The sequence below is a fragment of the Primulina eburnea genome, chromosome 5 (assembly GCF_022965805.1).
Source record: "Primulina eburnea isolate SZY01 chromosome 5, ASM2296580v1, whole genome shotgun sequence".
Taxonomy (NCBI): domain Eukaryota; kingdom Viridiplantae; phylum Streptophyta; class Magnoliopsida; order Lamiales; family Gesneriaceae; genus Primulina; species Primulina eburnea.
The window spans coordinates 6,099,529-6,120,299 of NC_133105.1; the positions used below are offsets into that span (position 1 = coordinate 6,099,529).

Consider the following 20,771-nt stretch of genomic DNA (forward strand, 5'->3'; position numbering starts at 1 on the left):
CATAAGACTCACTCTTATATTAAATGATTGTCAAGTTTCCTTTCAAAAAACAAAAAATAGTTATATTTATTTTGACCAAATCTTGGAATTTTTCTCACTTTGAATATTATAAATATTGATCTCCTCCTTTTTATCTGAAACTTCATTTTTAAAAAATAAAATAGATTCACAGTTATATAAAGTAATAAATTTGTTCAATCATCAATATATATAACATACAGATGAAATAATTTATTATATTTTACCAGATTGAGGAAATTAATCAGAAGTACAATCGTGATTAACCACTAAACGAACAAATTAATTAACTAACTAATCATGATTTAACAATTATTAGAAATGAAAACCCACGCCAGAGCTCTCTGGAAACGACGAAGTTACGTACTGCCTCACCTCCCTCGCTATCACGTTCCTCATCCCATCCCAGAACTCCGGATGCATGCTCTCCGGCATTCCACCGCAGCCGCTCATCCCCGGCGGCGCCAACGTCAACGCCGTCATCGGATCGTACTCATCAAAATGGTCACCGCTCCCGCAGCTCACATTTTTCTCAGTATTTCTCCGTTCCCCCACACACTGTTTCTGTATCTGCTGTTGCTGATGTCTCCTTCTCAGAGTGGAATTCCAGTGGTTTTTAACAGCATTATCCGTGCGTCCAGGTAGCAGCCTCGCGATCGTAGCCCACCTGTTCCCGTACTTCTCGTGAGCCGTTAAGATGAGTTCGTCCTCCGCCGGGGAGAAAGGACTGTGCTCCACATTTGGGCTGAGCTGGTTGCACCATCGTAGGCGGCAAGACTTTCCGGACCGACCCTTTATGTATTTACTTATCAGAGACCAATTTCGAGCTCCGTAGCTCTCCACCAATCCAGTCAGGATCCTGTCTTCCTCGGCACTCCACGGTCCTTTGATCCTCTCGTTCGTCAAATCGGAGCACGAATCGGAGGAAGAAGAACTGGTTGGCGAACACCTGTTAAATATGTCCATCGTGTAAATCACCAGGGATTTGAAGAAATTGTTGCAGAGGGCGGCGAACTAGTGGGTAATACAGAGTGAACACAAGTATATATATACATGAAATTCTCGGTGGGTGGGGTTTTTTTTTTTTTTGTTGGTTTGGTTCTTGGAAAGTGCCTTGTGTAAGGTTGGTGGGATATCGGAGTATTTCAAACTATTCTCCGCATGTGCTCATTATGGATTATAAATAAATTCAATTTAATTTATTATTTTTTCTAGCTGAATTTTATATAATTTTATGTGATATAATTTATGATATCAAATTATATATATATAAATATATATATATATATATATATATATATACTATATATATATATATATATATATATAAAGTAGAATTGACGGAGTTTATGAGTTTTTTTTTGTTTTCGGCCTCTTAAATTTTAAAGTAATATTTTTAAAATAAAAATATTTTTCACGGATTATGTCAAGTCTGACATCCACTTCATAAAATTTATTCGAAATGGTCTGATAACAGTTTTTTGGAAAAAATTCAAATAAATATCAATTCAATGCAATTAAATAATTCATGATTTTATCTATGTAAATAAAAAACTTCCGTTAACCTTTTTTAAAAATAAAAAAATTGAAGAATTCACTCTCTCAAATTTTAGAATTTTATATTAAATTCAACCTAAATTTGAGAAACATTTGCTAAAAATGCGCAACCTTTTGCAGAAACAAACAAACAGGTGATTTTGTCTTGACTATAGGTAGAATGACACATTAGGACAGACAGACAGACTTATTTGGAATCTAATTGTGTGATTAAATCAATTTAATCAGATTCATTGAATTACGATAATCATGTGTCGCCTTCCGATATCAGATACTGTCCTCTGTCCGTACGACAACGAGCAATGGTTTTGCTATAACTGAGGACCAATACAATAAATCCTCCGGTTTCATTTTTTTTAAGTCAATTTTCAAATAATAATATTTTTGACATAAAAATTTATAATATATACTCAAATCAACATATATCATTACAAAAATATTTTTTCATGAAATAAATAACATAAAATGATATATTTGCAAAAAAAAAAAACATCGCAAATATAAAAAAAATAATATTTTCATGGATCAGGTCGAAAATATGTCTCATAAATTTGATCAGTAAAATAATCTTACATAAATTTTTCTGGATTTCAAATAAAATTTGGTTGTGTCTCGAAAGTGTTGGACTTAGGCTTATTGGGCTATTGGACTTGTTCTTTGAATGAGAAATTGGACAAGGCTTAGTAGATGGCAAGTGGGAAATGTCCCACATTGAAAAATGAATATAGCATTGGTGAGTTTTTATTGTGTTATACTTTATGGAGGTGTAACAATGATTGGTCAAGAGGCTCTCTCTCGCGCGCACAGGTGCAGGGGGGTGCAAATCATGGGCCCGATTTGCAGTGGAAAAAGGCTTGACTTGTGTGCAGGCGTACGGGCGCGTCGAATGTCGGACCGATCAAGGCAAAATTTCCCACCAAGGCTTACCTAGCTTTTGCTATTTTTTATTTTCGAAATGGTCTGTGACCTTTGGTGCTTCAGCTGGGACAGTTTTCACCTTTGGTGTTTCAGCTAGCCAGACCTTTGGCCTTTCGTATGGCCAGCCGTAACTGTCCTGATGAGTGCCTATGAATAGAGGCAGCCTCAAGTCTTTCAGGTAGATCCAACAACACTCCTCTGCACTCTTATATTTTCGGCCCTGCTCTAGCTTTCCTGTCTCGGCTCCCGCTGTTTCCACCGGCTGCCGCTCCTCTGTCGTTGCTCCGTCCCGTGATAAAGTTCAGGTACTTTTTCAGTTCGTCGTGGTGGTGCCTTGTGCTACGGTACTACTGGTTTTCGTTGTATCCTGGGAAACAGACGTCCACATTCATCCTCGCAGCACGCACCGGAGAGGACAAATCTGTTTTAAGGACACTGTATTTCATACAGGCCTCGGTTTGCTTATTTTAAGCTTTGCGATACTGTTTTGTTTCTCGTTATTTTCTTTGTTCCTTTCTGTTTGTGCGTATACATTTTGTATAACAGAAAGTACCAAATTTGCATTTAATTTTATATTTTATTTAAATTATTGTACAAATGTATGCATTTCAAACACCACCTGACTTAAATTGAGTATGCAATTATTATTTTTTAGAGCAGAATTATAACAATTTGAATACCAAAACAAAAAATATATATTTTGTTGCACTCACATCACAATTGTGTGTATAAAACATTCAAATTAAAGCACTTATTTACCGAACATATGATATATGTTTGGTCCTACTAAGTGTATCTCAAGTCGCAATTATTTTTCTTGATGAATCATGGACAAATTGATAATAAATATACGAACTATTGTAAATGACTTAATCGATATATATGATTCAATTAAAAAGTCAATTTGATATATAATCAATGACAAAAACTTGTATGAGACGGTCTCACGGGTCGTGTTTATGAGACATATATATTATTTGTGTCATCAATGAAAAAGTATTATTTTTTATGCTAAGAGTATTACTTTTTATTGTGAATATCGGTAGGGTTGACCAATCTCACATATTAAGATCCATGAGATGGTCTCACATGATACTCACTCCTAATCAATTGTTTTAAAGTCCAATTATTATTCTTTAATTTCAGCTAAATACACTTTTTTATTTCAATAGTTGGTGTTCCAAAATACATTCTAGTATGGTTGTCTAGTTTGTACTGAAATCATGCCTTCTTTTGAATACATTCGTCTAGACTCGTAACTTTCATGTTTTAAATGATTTCATATGTTACTTCCACGAGGGATGACCTCGTGTTTGAAATCCCACTTTTGCCCTTTTGCTCAATTCTTTCCGCTTTATATCATAAAATATTAATTAATAACCGGAGTAATCATTGTTGTGAAAAGTAAAAATTTATGGTAAAAAGTAAAAATCTCAAACTCTCAAAATTTACCAAACTACACACTTTATAATATTTTTCTCTCTACTCAATTGTGATTTTTTTCACAAATGAGAGATCTATTTATAGGAAATCTTTACACATAATCCAAAAATAAAATACATCATTACCTACATCATCACACACTAATTTTCAATATTCAACACCTATTTTTCAACATTCAACATTCACATTTTCAACACAAATATTTTTCACATTTTAAATAATATTTCAACACTCCCCCTTGTGATGATGATCATGATACGATGATGTCTTCATTACGTGTTTTGTACTGCCTCGTTAAAAACCTTACTTGGAAAAACCCATTGGGATAAAACCATAGTAAGGGAAAAAGAGTGCAGTCACGTAAACTCCCCCTGATGTTGACATGAACAATTCTTCACAAATTTCGTAGATTGCGCATCCCAATATTATATATGTGCTTTCTGAATATTGACGTAGGAAGTGCCTTTGTGAAGAGATCTGATGAGTTTTCACTTGATTGAATGTGACGAACATCAATACATTTATTCTTCTCAAGCTCCTTGGTGAATGCGAAGAACTTAGGAGGAATATGTTTAGTTCTGTCGCTTTTTATGTATCCTTCTTTCATTTGAGCAACACATGCAGCATTATCTTCATATAGTATCACAGGTTTCTCATCGAATGATAATCCGCATGAGATTTGGATATGTTGGGTCATTGATTTTAACCACACACATTCACGACTTGCTTCATGTAGTGCAATAATCTCAGCATGATTTGATGAAGTAGTTACGAGCGTTTGTTTCTGTGAACGCCAAGAAATTGCAGTGCCTCCACGAGTAAATACATATCCAGTTTGGGAACGTGCCTTGTGTGGATCAGATAAGTATCCAGCATCAGCATAACCAATCATACTTGAATTAGCATCTTTTGAATACAAAAGTCCCAAGTCTGTCGTTCCTCGTAGATAACGGAATATATGTTTAATTCTGTTCCAGTGTCTCTTTGTTGGATATGTGCTAAATCTTGCCAACAGATTTACGGCAAAAGATATATCAGGCCTTGTACAATTTGTAAGGTACATAAGGGCACCGATGGCACTTAGATATGGTACTTCTGGACCAAGAATATCTTCATCATCTTCACATGGACGGAATGGATCCTTTTTTATGTTTAATGATCTAACAACCATTGGAGTACTTAAAGGATTTGCTTTATCCATATTAAAACGTTTAAGGATCTTTTCTGTATAATTTGTCTGGTGAACAAACATTCCACATTCTTTTTGTTCAATTTGTAAACCCAGACAATACTTGGTTTTTCCAAGATCCTTCATTTCAAATTCTTCCTTCAATTATGACACAACTTCTTGAATTTCCTTATTCGTTCCAATGATGTTTAAATCATCAACATATACAGCAATAATTACGCATCCGGATGTTGTTTTCTTAATGAAAACACAAGGGCATATTGAATTATTTACATATCCCTTTTTCATCAAGTGATCACTTAGTCGATTATACCACATTCGACCTGATTGCTTTAATCCATATAATGATCTTTGTAATTTCACAGAATAACATTCCCTGGGTTTTGAACTTTGTGCTTCAGGCATCTTAAATCCTTCAGGGATTTTCATATATATATATTACTATCAAGTGATCCATATAAGTAAGCTGTAACAACATCCATAAGACGCATTTCTAAATTTTCAGATACCGCCAAGCTAATCAAATACTGAAACGTAATTGCATCCATCACGGGAGAATACGTTTCTTCATAATCAATTCCAGGTCTTTGAGAAAAACCTTGTGCAACAAGTCGAGCTTTATATCTTACTATTTCATTTTTCTCATTTCGCTTTCGAATAAAAACCCATTTGTATCCAACAGGTTTTACACCTTCAGGTGTAAGGACTATATGTCCAAAAACATTACGTTTATTTAGCGAATCCAATTCAACCTGGATAGCATCTTTCCATTTTACCCAATCCTGTCGATTTTTACATTCACCAAAAGATTTTGGTTCATGATCTTCATTATCATTTATGATGTCGATTGCCACATTATAAGAAAATATATCATCAATTTCTTCTATATCTTTTCGGTTCCATATTTTTCCAGTATTAATGTAATTGATAGATATTTCACGATTCTCGTCAGTTTGTGGTTCTGACAGAACATTTTCATCATCATGTGTTTCTTCAGGAACATCATTATCTATTTTGTGATCATCATGTGTTTCTTCAGGAACATCATTCTCTATTTTGTGATCATCGTGTTTTTCTATGAATTTTCTTTTTCGAGGATTTTTATCCTTGGAACCGACTGGCCTTCCACGCTTCAGGCGTTTAATGACATCATGAGTATTTTCAATTTGTTTCTTTGGAATTTCAATTCGAACAGGGGCATTTGCAGCATGTATATATGATTTAGTTACCCCTTTTGTGTCTGCAAATGCATCTGGTATTTGATTTGCTATTCTTTGCAAGTGTACAATTTGTTGTACATCATTTTCACATTGTTTTGTTCTTGGATCCATATGTAACAATGATGATACATACCACGTAATTTCCTTTTCGGTATGTTTCTGTTCTCCCCCTAACATTGGGAAGATTTCCTCATTAAAATGACAATCAGCAAAACGTGCTGTGAACACGTCGCCTGTCTGAGGTTCAAGATATCGAATGATTGATGGACTATCATAACCGATATAAATTCCAACCTTTCTCTGAGGTCCCATTTTCTTTCGTTGTGGTGGTGCAATAGGCACATACACCATACATCCAAAAATTCTCAGATGAGAAATGTCTGGTTCTTTACCCAATGCAAGCTGCAATGGGGAGTATTTATGATATGCACTTGGTCTGATACGAATTAATGCAGCAGCATGTAAAATTGCATGTCCCCATATAGAAATAGGGAGCTTTGTTTTCATAATCATTGGTCTAGCAATCATTTGCAGACGTTTAATCAATGATTCAACCAATCCATTCTGTGTATGTACATGAGCAACATGATGCTCAACAATGATTCCCATAGACATACAATAATCATTGAAAGTCTGGGAAGTAAATTCACCAGCATTATCAAGTCTAATTTTCTTGATTGTATAATCGGGAAATTGATTCCTCAATTTTATTATTTGAGCAAGTAATCTTGCAAATGCAACATTTCGAGTTGACAATAAACATACATGTGACCATCTGCTGGAGGCATCAATCAATACCATAAAGTATCTGAATGGTCCACATGGTGGATGGATTGGTCCACAAATATCACGCTAAATACGTTCAAGAAACATTGGTGATTCAGTTTGGATTTTGGTTGATAAGTTTTCCGAGAGAACATGCTTTACATTGAAACTTATTATTCTGAAAGATCTTCTGGTCTTTCAATGGATGACCATGTGTATTTTCTATAATTCTTCGCATCATTGTTGAACCAGGATGTCCTAATCGATCATGCCAATTGATCAGTATTGAAGAATTATCAACTACCATGTTTGATTCAATTGGACTTATATATGTATAATGCAATCCAGTAGGTAGCATTGGTAGTTTTTCAATTACATATTTCTTTCCTGATTTATATGTGGTAAGACACATATATTTCTCATTCCCTTCATTCATTGTTTGAGTATCATACCCATGGGAATATATATCATTAAAACTCAACAAATTCTTTTCGATTGTGGTGAATATAAAGCATCATTGATAAAAAATTTTGTACCATTAGGTAACAAAAATTGTGCTTTACCACAACCTTTAATCAAGTCTACAGGACCTGATATTGTATTCACCATTGTTTTTGTTGATTTTAGTTCCAAGAAATATCTTTTATCTCGGAGGATAGTGTGCGTTGTACCACTATCAGGTATGCAAACTTCATCTTTGTTCATAGTATTTTCCATATTTGAACTTCAAAAAATATGCAATGAAATAAAATTACTGACAATACATTTATAAAAATACAATACAATACATATGCCAAAATATAACACACGATAAAATATTATCATACAATTACATGAAAAATAAAATGTTTTACATATTTATTCCACCCGCAAATTGATCATTGTCTGAGAAATCAATCAGAAAATCTCCAGCATCAAAATGAGTTGAATTACTCAAAGGTTCACTGTTTTCAGCGAAGTTGGTCTCCTTTTCTTTCCCCTTTATTGATTCTTTATAAAGTTTGCAAAGGTGCTCAGGGGCTCGACAAATACGGGACCAATGTCCTGGAGTACCATATCTGAAACAAGAACTTTCAAATCTTTTTGAGTGATTTTCATTTACACTCATGTTCTCTTGATGCCTTTTCGGTGGATGATTTGGGACGTTCCTTTGAGATGAGTTATTGAAGTAACTATCTCGATTATTTTCAAAACCACGGCCGCGTCCACGACCACGACTATTTCCACGTCCCCGACCACGTCCACGACCACGACCACGACCTCGATTTCGTCCTCGACCAAAATCTTGTCTATAACTTTGATTTTGGTTGCCAGATTTAAATTCATTTTTGCTTACGACATTTGCTTCAGGAAATGCCGTTGAACCAGTAGGTCGTGCCTGATGATTTCTCATTAATAGCTCGTTATTCTTTTCCGCCACAAGGAGACAGGCGATAAGTTCAGAATATCTCAAAAATCCACGCACTCTATATTGTTGTTGTAGAGTTATATTCGATGCGTGAAAAGTGGAAAATGTTTTCTCAAGCTTTTCCAATTCTGTAATCTCGTGCCCACAAAATTTCAACTGCGAGATTATTCTATACATCGCCGAGTTGTAATCGCTGACTTTTTTAAAGTCTTGGAATCTTAACGTATTCCATTCATCCCTAGCGATCGGAAGTATAACTTCCCTTATATGTTCGAATCTTTCTTTTAATCCCTTCCATAAAGCCATGGGATCTTTTTCAGTCATATATTCACATTTTAATCCATCGTCGAGATGTCGACGCAAAAATATCATGGCTCTTGCCTTTTCTTGTGATGTGCATATGCCATTTTCTTTTATGGTCTCATTTAGACCTAATGACTCAAGATGCATTTCTACATCGAGAGTCCATGGCATATAATTTTTCCCAGTATGAATTCGAGCTTTGTCAAGTTTGCCATGGTGGTACTAAAAATCACGATGCATTTTATTAGTTAATGAATATTGCAATACAAAGTAATGGATAAACAACAAGTACAAGTATTCGTAAAAATAAAGAAAACACACGAGGAGGATATTCTCCGATAAATACAAGACTCGTGAGTATGATAACTAAAATAATTAAAAATAACCTTGCGAAAGCCATCTTCTTTTTCTCCGAAAATTTGATGAAGAATAATTTTTAGAAAAGAAGAGAAAGTTGGGGTGATTGAATGAGTTTAAGAGATCATATTTATAGGGCAAAAACTAGCCGTTTTGATACCGTTTATGACCGTTGGTGAATAAAAGAATAAATGTATGTATTTGTATAATTTTATGGTAATAATATGGTATATATAATATTAGACATGTTTAAATAATTATATATATCATATCATAATATTATAACGACTGTCATAATTTATTTTGTTTAAAAACCTTATAGGCTTTTATACTTGTCGTATCCCTTGCCGGGAGTGTGGGATGTCGTCTTAACATCCTCCCAGGATTTATAACAAGTTTATGAAAAATTTATTTTTATTATTTCTAATAATAACATTATATTGTATATTAAATAAATACACAATAAACAAATAACAGTAAAATAAATATAATTACTTTTGTTACCTTTTTCTTCTGTTTGGAGCTTGGAAAAATATGTAGGACTTTTAGAGCTTCGTGCTGATGACGTGTTGTGAAAAAGTAAAAATTTATGGTAAAAAGTAAAAATCTCAAACTCTCAAAATTTACCAAACTACACACTTTATAATATTTTTCTCTCTACTCAATTGTGATTTTCTTCACAAATGAGAGATCTATTTATAGGAAATCTTTACACATAATCCAAAAATAAAATACATCATTACCTACATCATCACACACTAATTTTCAATATTCAACACCTATTTTTCAACATTCAACATTCACATTTTCAACACAAATATTTTTCACATTTTAAATAATATTTCAACAATCATATCCATATTTATATTTAAAAATACATTTTTTTAATGAGTCGGGTCATATCATACAAGTTTAAAGTCCCTAAACTTCCTATTTAAGTTTCTCTGCAGTGTTCATCGGTCGGTTCGGTTCGGTTTTCGGTTTTTTATTTCGGTTTTTTCGATTTTCGGTTTTACAAATATATAATCCGATATCCGAACCATTTTTCTTCGGTTCGGTTCGGTTTTCTACCGAAATGGTTCGGTTATTTCGGTCGGTTATTTCGGTTTTGATACACTTATTTAAATTAACAATATAAATATATTATAAAATATAATATGTTATCTTTTTAAATGATTTCTTAGTAAAATATTTAAATATAAAGTGCAAATGAATTACATAAACAATAATCATCTAAGTATTATTCAAAATAATTCTTCATTCACTAACATAATCTCAATAAATAATATAAAATAAAAATAACATTATTACTTTAATTAAATTTCGGTTTTTTCGGTCGGTTCGGTTTTGACATTTATAATCCGAAACCGAACCAAATTAATTTCGGTTTTAACATTTATATCCGAATTATAAATTCGGTTTTTGGTTCGATTTAGTGTTCGGTTTTTTCGGTTTGGATTTTCGGTTAATTCGGTTTTATCCGAAGTTTGAACACCCCTATCTGCAAATGACTGTAAACGATTTCAAATTCTTAAGAAGAAAATTATTTAAATTTTATTTATACTTCACTATACGCAAATTCATAAATTTAGTCTATAGTTTCGACGATATGTACCTATCATAGACCCAAAAATTCAAGAAGCAGAAATTGTAAAACATTTGAATCCAGAGAGCTCAAACCGAGTGTTTTTCTACACGAGAACGAGTATCTGATATATGTTTGGTCATAAGAAGTGAACCATAAGTTGCAAATAATTCTTGAAATTTTTGCGATACAAAAATAGTTATATGCCTCGTAAGTTTAGTTGAGTTCATTATATGATATTCCTATTTAGCATCTCAGGCTCCGTTACTCTATAAAAACGTATTTAGAGTTTAAAATTTGTTTGGACTTTGGACAACTATTTTAAAAATTAATTAACTAAGATGTTTGAACAATTAATCTATAAAAAAAACATTTTAATATTTGTATTTTTGAAAAGATCTATATTAGGAATATACGACAACTATTTTATCAAAACAATAAAAAAATGAAAACTCTCCTAGGATGCTTCGTAGTGTCGTCCTCAAATCAACAAAGAATCTTTCGAAGACAGTTAAGAACATGGACAGCCACCCGACACACCCATTTCAAGGGGACAATATGTATGGGAATTAGGAATAGTGTTTGAGGAATTTTAGTTTGGTAAAAACTTGTGTGAGACGGTCTCACGGGTCGTATTCGTGAGACGGATCTCTTATTTGAGTCTTCTATGAAAAAATATTACTTTTTATACTAAAAGTATTACTTTTTATTGTGAATATGAGTAGGGTTGACCCGTCTCACAGATTAAGATCCGTGAGACGGTCTCACGTGAGACACACTCTTTTAGTTTTATACAAACACGAAACACTAATTTCACGAATTCACCTAATTCAATTGTGTATGTCCAACATTTCTCAACAATCACTGTCTCAATTGTTAAAACATGTTGTTCTAAAACATGCACCAACACTCTTATTGTAACGCTTTATATTCGACGATTGTCTCTACTGTATCAAGATGGGTCTTTCTAACATGTTTATATCCTCATTCACACATACCCTCAAAAATTTCTCAGGGGGTTCACCCATCACAGATTACCCCGAGTTAAGCAAGCTTACTTTGAAATTTTTATGTGATGAACTCCTGCAAAAAAAGATATACCTTATTAATATGAGTAGTACATATTAAATTTTTTAAATACTTCTCAACTGCATAGTCACATACATGTTTAGAGTTGTAAATTTTTTTTTTGAACATTCTCTCTATCTATCTTTCTTGTCTATTTCCAAATCGAAGCATCTCTGGTTAACTTGAACTGAACAATCAATTGATGAATTCAAAACGGAAGGTCTTTATTTTTTATTTTCATGCCTACTAAATAGTAATGCATAATCAAATATGAATTTGGACACATAATCATACTAAGTTACACTAGAGACTTAAATTCAATTCGTTAGTTTTATCGGAATCTTCGGGTAAACTACACCAAATATTTAGGCGATGCTCGATAATTTAGGTGCAACTAGCCATCATATCGCACTCTTTAAATTTTTTTAACTCGAACCTGTCACGCCCCGGGACGGGGGTTGGTTGACACCGACGTTGCTCTCAAATATTACATTCGAAAACAACAAGCCTCAGAAGTACAGAATCTCATAAACCAATCTTTTATTCATAATACGAAATAAATCAATTGTCTGTTACAACTCGAATACTGATGTTTTACAGCGGAAATGTAAAACCAAATATTACAGTATCTTAACAGATGCAGCGGAATAAAAATAAACATAAACTGAGAATAACAGTCTTCTTCACAAGCCCCAGAACTGGATCTGTTCCTCTTCTTCTAACATTTCTTCAGTACTCTTATCTGAGATGGGTTTGGTGGACGAGTGATATGATTGTTACTCAGTAAGCAGGGGCGGGAATAACTCCCAGTTTTCGAAATCGTTTCAACAGAAACAATAATACAATAATATACAGAAACTCGTATTTTCATAACAGAAATCAGAATTCAGAATTTACATGTTTCAGAACAGAAATCAGAATTATTAAGCACTGAGCACGTTAGTGAATTTCATGGCTAAACTGATATCAGTCCCCTATATGTTCTCTCCTCTAAGGGGTGAGGCCAGAATCAGAATTCAGAAATGTTCATAATATATATTCCTACCATTAGTTCACTAGGGAGTTTCAGTGCTTCAAAATCAGAAATCAACATACAGAAACTGAACTTTAAAACAGAATTATCAACGGATTTCAAGATATTTATATATAAGTCCACTTACCGTAATTTGCTTAGAGGTTTCGGTTGAAGTCTGGAAAAATGCTTTCTCTCGCTACTGGTTTCTACTGCTCGAAATTCAGCACCCTCTTAACTCGAAAATTCAAGAGATAACTCAGGATTTGTGTAACACCAATTTCAGAGACTTGAGGTGTTATTTATAGGCCACAATCTGACTGTTAGGCTCCCTATTAATGGCCATAATCTGCCATTAATAATTTTTATTCCGTTTAAATGCTTCAGTTACAAGTCATGGCTGAATTGATAACTGTATGCTGCTTCTTCGCTCTTCTGTTGCTGCTGCTTTCTCGCTCTTCTGCTGCTGGATTCTGTCTGCTGGAAAATACAGGTCTGCTGGAAAATATAAACTTCTGAAATATTAGCTTGATGCTGGAATTGCTAGCTTCTGCTGGAATTTCATTTGCTACTGAAGTTACTAGCTGCTGAAAATTCGGGGCGTGACATTGAAGTGGTATCAGAGCAGAACCGGGTTTCATAATCTGGGGAGGAGGAACTAGAAATAATAAGTTCTTATAGACTTCTGAGAATAAGTTCTGAAGGTTACTGAAATAGACTACTGAAAATGAGCTACTGTAATAGACTACTGAAACGAGTTTTTTTTTAAAAAAAAAATCAGTAGGCCAAAACCAGCAGACGAAAAACAGTAGGATAAGACCAGTAGCCTGAAACCAGAACCAGTAGAAGGAAACCAGTAGATCTGAATGTAGAAGACTGGGTCAGTAGACTCGAAATGCAGCAGACAATGCTGGAAAAGCAGCAGATTGATTGCAGTAGCATCAGAATTGCAGTAGACAGTGTATTCCAGCAAGCAAATGCAGTAGACCTCGCAAAATGGCATAGAAGTTGAGGTGTTTTTCGCGCAAACTTCAAACGGCCATAAATTTTGATCCCTATCTCTTTGAATATCAAGTATAACCAAGTTTCGAGGACGAAACTTTTCATAAGAGGGAGGGATGTGAGCACCCGAATTTTCAGCAACTAGCAACTTCAGTAGCAAATGAAAATTCCAGCAGAAGCTAGCAATTCCAGCATCAAGCTAATATTTCAGAAGTTTATATTTTCCAGCAGACCTGTATTTTCCAGCAGACAGAATCCAGCAGCAGAAGAGTGAGAAAGCAGCAGCAGCAGAAGAGCGAAGAAGCAGCATACAGTTATCAATTCAGCCATGACTTGTAACTGAAGAATTTAAACGGAATAAAGATTGTTAATGGCAGATTATGGCCATTAATAGGAAGCCTAACAGTCAGATTGTGGCCTATAAATAACACCTCAAGTCTCTGAAATTGGTGTTACACAAATCCTGAGTTATCTCTTGAATTTTCGAGTTAAGAGGGTGCTGAATTTCGAGCAGTAGAAACCAGTAGCGAGAGAAAGCATTTTTCCAGACTTCAACCGAAACCTCTAAGCAAATTACGGTAAGTGGACTTATGTATAAATATCTTGAAATCCGTTGATAATTCTGTTTTAAAGTTCAGTTTCTGTATGTTGATTTCTGATTTTGAAGCACTGAAACTCCCTAGTGAACTAATGGTAGGAATATATATTCTGAACATTTCTGAATTCTGATTCTGGCCTCACCCCTTAGAGGAGAGAACATATAGGGGACTGATATCAGTTTAGCCATGAAATTCACTAACGTGCTCAATACTTAATAATTCTGATTTCTGTTCTGAAACATGTAAATTCTGAATTCTGATTTCTGTTATGAAAATACAAGTTTCTGTATATTATTATATTACTGTTTCTGTTGAAACGATTTCGAAAACTGGGAGTTATTCCCGCCCCTGCTTACTGAGTGACAATCATATCACTCACCCACCAAACACATCTCAGATAAGAGTACTGAAGAAATGTTAGAAGAAGAGGAACAGATCCAGTTCTGGGGCTGGTGAAGAAGACTGTTGTTCTCAGTGTATGTTTATTTTTATTCCGCTGCATGTGTTAAGATACTGTAATATTTGGTTTTACATTTCCGCTGTAAAACACCAGTATTCGAGTTGTAACAGACAATTGATTTATTTCGTATTATGAATAAAAGACTGGTTTATGAGATTCTGTACTTCTGAGGCTTGTTGTTTTCGAATGTAATATTAGAGAGCAACGCCGGTGTCAACCAACCCCCGTCCCGGGGCGTGACAAGAACCTTCCATTAGAGTTGTGAAATATACTACTCCATCAATTTTTTATTTTATTTTTTAAAAAATGTACAAATTACTGTCCAATGTGCTCGCTGGACGGATAGGAACACTTGGCCCATTGATCGGTGTGATAATTTTACTACTTTGGGCTTTAAGGAAAGAAGCCCAATTAAGATCGTTATTTTATTCTGGTTGTAAGAGTAGCAAGAAGCCACAAATTTCTTGAGCAATTTTTTAATTTTGCAAAAAAGAAAAACAGAGGCCCAATTAGGATCATTCTCTGGATAAATCTGGACCCAATTCAGCTATAAAAAAAACCTGGTTCAAGACCTTTATTATGACTACCAAACATAGCCTAAGTAGTATTGTCATCACATTAGCTTGGTGGATCAAAATTTGAAGTGCTATCGAAGCGAGATAGAATTCTACCTAATTATAAATTATAATCTTTTTAAACACCGTTCCGTGTCTTGAGTGATAAAAAAAGGCGAGAAAATTACAAAAGCAAATCCGTATAAACTGAATCGGTATACTTGGTTGATATAACTTTAAATCATGAATCTTGATTTGAGAATCAAGATCCAAGTTGAAACAAGGGCATATGCTTGAGTTCACGTGATGTTTTCTTGAATGGTACTCCGACGGCTTAGGCTTTTGTGGGGTGGTGGAGGGGACTCTCCTACTTTGGCGAAAAGAAGGATTTGTTCTTTGCTTAGATGGAGTTGATGTATGATAAGTCATGCCTTTAGGAGAGGACAAACGTTAGGACCACTACGTTATCTTGTACTATATGTTTGAACTATTAACAAGGTTTTAAATGTAAACTTAATTATGACCATGTTACTTCTACGGATTATATTGTCTTTGTCTCTATTTTAGGTTTCATATCTAAAAGTATATGTCTTTTTTGTTTTTCTTCAAAATTTTTAAGCTCTCAGTATTTGTTTTTACTTGTTTTAATAGGTAGACGTCAAACGAGTTCGTAAACAATAACCCGTTTTATTTTCTAATGATCAAGAATACTTTGTTGACTTCTGTCACGAATAAAGATCTCCAAGATCGTCTCACGAGATACCTACTCAATTATAAATTGTATTTGATAGTTATGGGGGAAACAATTTCACATGGCATACCAAGTGTACCCATGTAAACGGTATATAATATTTACATCATTCTGAACATAAATTATTCATTTTATAAAATATATAATGGATTTTTTTTTTATTTTTTTTCATGATATATTGGAGACGAAACATTCGTGACAAAGGTAAAATTTATTAAATTTATTTACAAGAACCAAATTATTAATACACTTTTCACCATAAACCTATAAGCTATCACTTGTATACATGAAAATCCAACTCCAAAATTGCTGAAATTGTGAGAACACCAAAACCAAGCTAACCTTGTTCAATCATATGTGCAGAAGGTATCTAAAGCTAAAATCATAAGGTATTATTCGAAACGATTGCCATAACGACTCGCCTTTATCCAACTCGATACATTTCATCGCTTCTTTTCCTAGTTCGCTCGGCAGTTGGAGGCATATCCAGTCGAGCAAGGACTCGATATCCTTGGCAAAGTCTAGGAGATACCAATCGAGCAGCTTCGGTATTCCTATTACTTTTTTCGTAGTTGAAATACCAATTGCTGCTTGTAAGTACTCTCTTTTAGCTGTTTGGAGCTCGTTTTCGACTTGAGAGGCCGTGTACACTCGAACCTTCAAACACGAAAATAGTCCAGTAAGTGAGTTTTTTTTCTCTCTTTCTTAAATGGGAAATAGTTCATTTATAAATTAAGCAATCCTTCCATACAAAAAATGGTGATCTAGCAGAAGTGATTACATTGCTGAATCTAATGAGGCCCAGGAGAATGATATAAGTCGTGTTTCAATGACAAGATCAAATATCCGACAATTCCTTCGAGCAATTCGCGATGATAACTGATAAGTGAGTTTTCATTTAAGACTGTTAAATTTCGTAAATCTTGAGAGTATAATAACTTACTGCAGGGGATGACCAGCTTCCGCAAGATAGAGCAAATGTTACCAATGGTTCGGATAACTCTAAGCCAACCTTGCTACGCGTTGTCATCTCATCGTGTTTTGCACCTTTCGAGAAAGTCTGGGGTGAAAAAATAACAAATTGGATTACAACAAACCAAATTCCAGGACTCGGTAGATGGCCAAAAGTTCGATAAATCTTACAAATTTCGAATGATAAGGCAGTCTCAATATGAAATGTTCAATAGTTATTGCGTTTAGAACGTGCCCACCAGCGGTCACCGTTGCCTGATGATAATGCATTATCAAAGGTGTACTTCAGACCATGTTATACATATAGCATTAAATGGATAGAGAAAAAAGGACTAAATTAATGTTACCTTATGCATCAGGGCAACGACCATTTCAGGACTTTCTGGGATGCCATACTCAATAAATGCCTGCAGCAATGGATTATTCATCAATGCACAATAAACTATAGATTTTGGGAGGAGACTAAAATGGCTGGTAACTGGAGGGATTATTGTGTCGTACATTCATCATGCACGAATTGTAGACGTTAATCCAGAAAGCGAGCTTTCCTTGATGCGATAGGCCATTCAAGTTGACTGCTGCAAGTTTCTGAAGTAGAAGCCTATACAAGAAGGAGAAATGCATAAGCATCAGTATTATATAGCATAACTGTGAGAAATTTAAGCTAATCATAAAGTGGCTTACTTTAGTCTTTGGACGAGGAATACCGAAATTGTTGTTTGGTTTGGATTGATAGAGTAAGAGTCGATAGCTGATAAATTCTTGTATGAACCAATGTCCCTCTTCTCAAATTTTGAACAGACACTATAAGGATCCTTGTACTCGACATATGCGAAGCTTTCAGGACAAGGAAGCGTTTCGGTAGTACTCCTACCCTTATTTGAGCTCATTCTCAAGAAAATGTTCATCAAGCATTTCAGAATGCTTTCGGAAATTTTGTTTGGACACTCATCTACCATTGATATCTCCTCTGGACTTAAATGATTTCCCTCTTCTGAACTCCGGCGATGAACTATTTGGCTCTCCAACTGGTGAATTAACAAAAAGGATTATGTAGCGGGAAAATGGAAATTGCTCAAAGAAGTTATTAAATCATGCATCCATACCTTTTGAGGCTCTAAACACTTTTCGGTTGATCTGCGCTCAGTGGGAAGCCGTTTTACCGGAGTTCCAGCTCCTTGCTCTTTTATATTCGGTGTTTGTTGTTTAATCTTTGAGAAATTGGTGCTCGAGTAGTTTTCTTTTCCCTTTTTTCATCTGATCACATGCTTAATTAAGTTTTTATTAAAACCAAGATAACATTGTAATTCTTAAAAACAAAAAGAAGAAGACAGTGGCATTACCTGAAAGTGAATACAAATTCATCCAAACAGATGCTGTGGAATTTGCTTCAGTTTGGAGTGATGACCTTGATTGCTTTGGTTTCAAATCTTTACCCTGACCAGGGTTGCATAAATCAGCGGAATTGTTCGTGTTCTTCCTGGAGGATGAAATGTAGACCGCTTCTTGATATAGCCCTTGACGGAAATGCACCACTTTCTCTTCGAGCCGAACAACTTCCTCCTCCAAGACTGCCACTTCAGCCAGAAGCTCAAGTGTCTAAACACATGAATTCAGTATTACATTCTCATTTACACTAAATGAATAACGATATCAAGTTCAATAAAATCCTGTAGAATCAGGCATTGTTACTGTATTATAGCTTATAGTAAAGATGCGATTCAAATTTTTTACATCAGATACAAGCTCAAATGGTTTGACTATTGTGTTACATATGCAGACTCAAAGAACCACCGAAGTAATTTTGCTCACGATCGAATTCATTTATTCCCTTTCATTTACATCACAATGTATATCAATTTGAATCAATCTTCTCAATCCTGTATAACATAATCAGCGGATACGAATAGCTAGAGTTTTCAGTTACAGAACACATTGGAAACACAGAAGAAAAACAAATTCACGAGCTTGTGACTAACATTGGGCGGAAGATAAGGCGGGAGACGAGGGAGAGCTCCCAACGGTCTGGTAAACGCTCTCTCCAATGCTCTATGGACATTTTCCTCGTGTCTCAACTTCTTCTTTAGCTTATCCACCTATATAGTGCATCATCATAATAAGTACAATGCATAAAAATATCGATGCAGATGTGGTAAAGTATAAACAATATAAGTGATCGATTAAATCCCACGTCTTGTTGCAATGCCATCTTCCTTGCTCGAATCGAGACACGTCGACTTGTAGTCGGTTTCTTGAGATCCATGGTACGACTATTGTTCATTTCCACTTTTTCCTTTAAGTCGCCACAAAGATAAGGCAAGAATCAGCATCCACAAGAAAGCAATTACACATTATAGCAAAAGATAAAGTTCCTTGCACTAAGGTGCACTCATATGTAAAAGAAAAAGGAGAAAAAAGAAATATCAACAGGAAAAAATACATGGATAAGAAGAAAAATGAAAAACTTTTCTCTAAGAATGATAATCACACAAAATAAATTCAACGATTGACAAACCAAAATAAAAATCAAAAATCAAAAGATAGTCTTTTTCCTTCTCAGTTCCCGATTTGATCCAAAACCCATCAAGAATGATCACCAGAGAAGCTTAATTTATGGAAAATAAAGACGACATTTTTCATCTTCTCGAACATTTTGCATTAAATTCCACCACATCAAAACTTCACAATCTCTAATCCACAAAAACCGATTTAAAAAGAAAATCAGATTCCCATTACTTTTTCATGCTTCAGAGGAGCCTTCATAGGCTGCAAACTGCTCCTGGTTCTGGTATTCATCCTCTCCACTACCAAAACAAAGAAAGAGAACGATCCCTGCCATTAACACACCATTAAATCCATTGATCACCCCCCCAAAAAAGAAAAAACTACAAAATTAAGTCTATTATTTATTTATGGCCATGGAAAAAAAGGAATAAGAAACCTTCAGAGGAAAGAATTCATTGTTGCAGTCCCTGGAAGAAACAGTGGCAGCGGCAGGAGGCGGAAACTGCGCACAGACTGAAATACTGTTGAACAAATCAACTTTAATGGTTTTCCGTTCATCACTCACTCCAATCTCGACAAACTTTCTCGCTCAGTTGAAGTAAATGCACATATCAAACACAGCAGACCATATTTATAATTTATTTTCAAGAAAATATATTCTTATTATCTCCATATGTGACAATTCCTTGTATATGTATATATTTATATACATACTCGCTATGTAACTTAGACACGCTTGATTTGTTTAGATATTGTGCATGTGTCGAGAGTGAGTGTGGGAAAAGACAGAGGGAGTACAACTGTGTATGTGACTTCATTGGTGGAAAATTTAAATATAATATAATTTTTTTAAATTTTTTTATTTGTTTATTAAATAACTGTGGAAGCAAATAAAATAAATTTGATAAATCTGGGGTTGACCCATCTTATTTTAAATAATCAATCCAGTGAAAATAGAACTGGATGGGGTCTTAATGCTGGCAAGCGATTGGCTCAGGTGTTCCACTAGATTGTAAACCGGCCGCTGTGATAATATAATATAAAGATGATAAATCAATATATTTGGATAAGTTAATGAGAAAAAA

The 20,771-nt window shown here is 34.6% G+C and overlaps 2 protein-coding genes across 3 annotated transcripts; both read right to left on the reverse strand.

The window, feature by feature from the left end:
* Positions 1 to 224: 224 nt before the first annotated feature.
* LOC140831686 (transcription factor MYB73-like) lies at positions 225 to 1,040 on the reverse strand. Its single transcript, XM_073195433.1, has one exon. The coding sequence runs from the start codon at positions 982 to 984 to the stop codon at positions 334 to 336; it is 651 nt and encodes a 216-aa protein (XP_073051534.1). The 5' UTR covers positions 985 to 1,040; the 3' UTR covers positions 225 to 333.
* A 15,365-nt stretch (positions 1,041 to 16,405) lies between these two features.
* Positions 16,406 to 20,364, reverse strand: LOC140832716 (uncharacterized). Of its 2 annotated transcripts, XR_012118162.1 has the most exons (13): positions 20,123 to 20,364; positions 19,918 to 20,013; positions 19,373 to 19,474; positions 19,161 to 19,277; positions 18,514 to 18,780; positions 18,288 to 18,428; positions 17,866 to 18,209; positions 17,683 to 17,782; positions 17,529 to 17,588; positions 17,353 to 17,436; positions 17,153 to 17,269; positions 16,991 to 17,065; positions 16,729 to 16,866 (listed from the first exon to the last, which is right to left on the reverse strand). XR_012118162.1 is itself a non-coding variant. In XM_073196871.1 (12 exons), exons 2-12 carry the CDS (start codon positions 19,975 to 19,977, stop codon positions 16,561 to 16,563), a joined length of 1,698 nt encoding a protein of 565 aa, XP_073052972.1. In that variant the 5' UTR covers positions 19,978 to 20,013; positions 20,123 to 20,362; the 3' UTR covers positions 16,406 to 16,560. The 2 variants fall into 2 exon arrangements, 1 of the variants encoding a protein (XP_073052972.1); XM_073196871.1 differs by lacking the exon at positions 16,991 to 17,065 and having other exon boundaries at positions 16,406 to 16,866; positions 20,123 to 20,362.
* Positions 20,365 to 20,771: the final 407 nt, after the last annotated feature.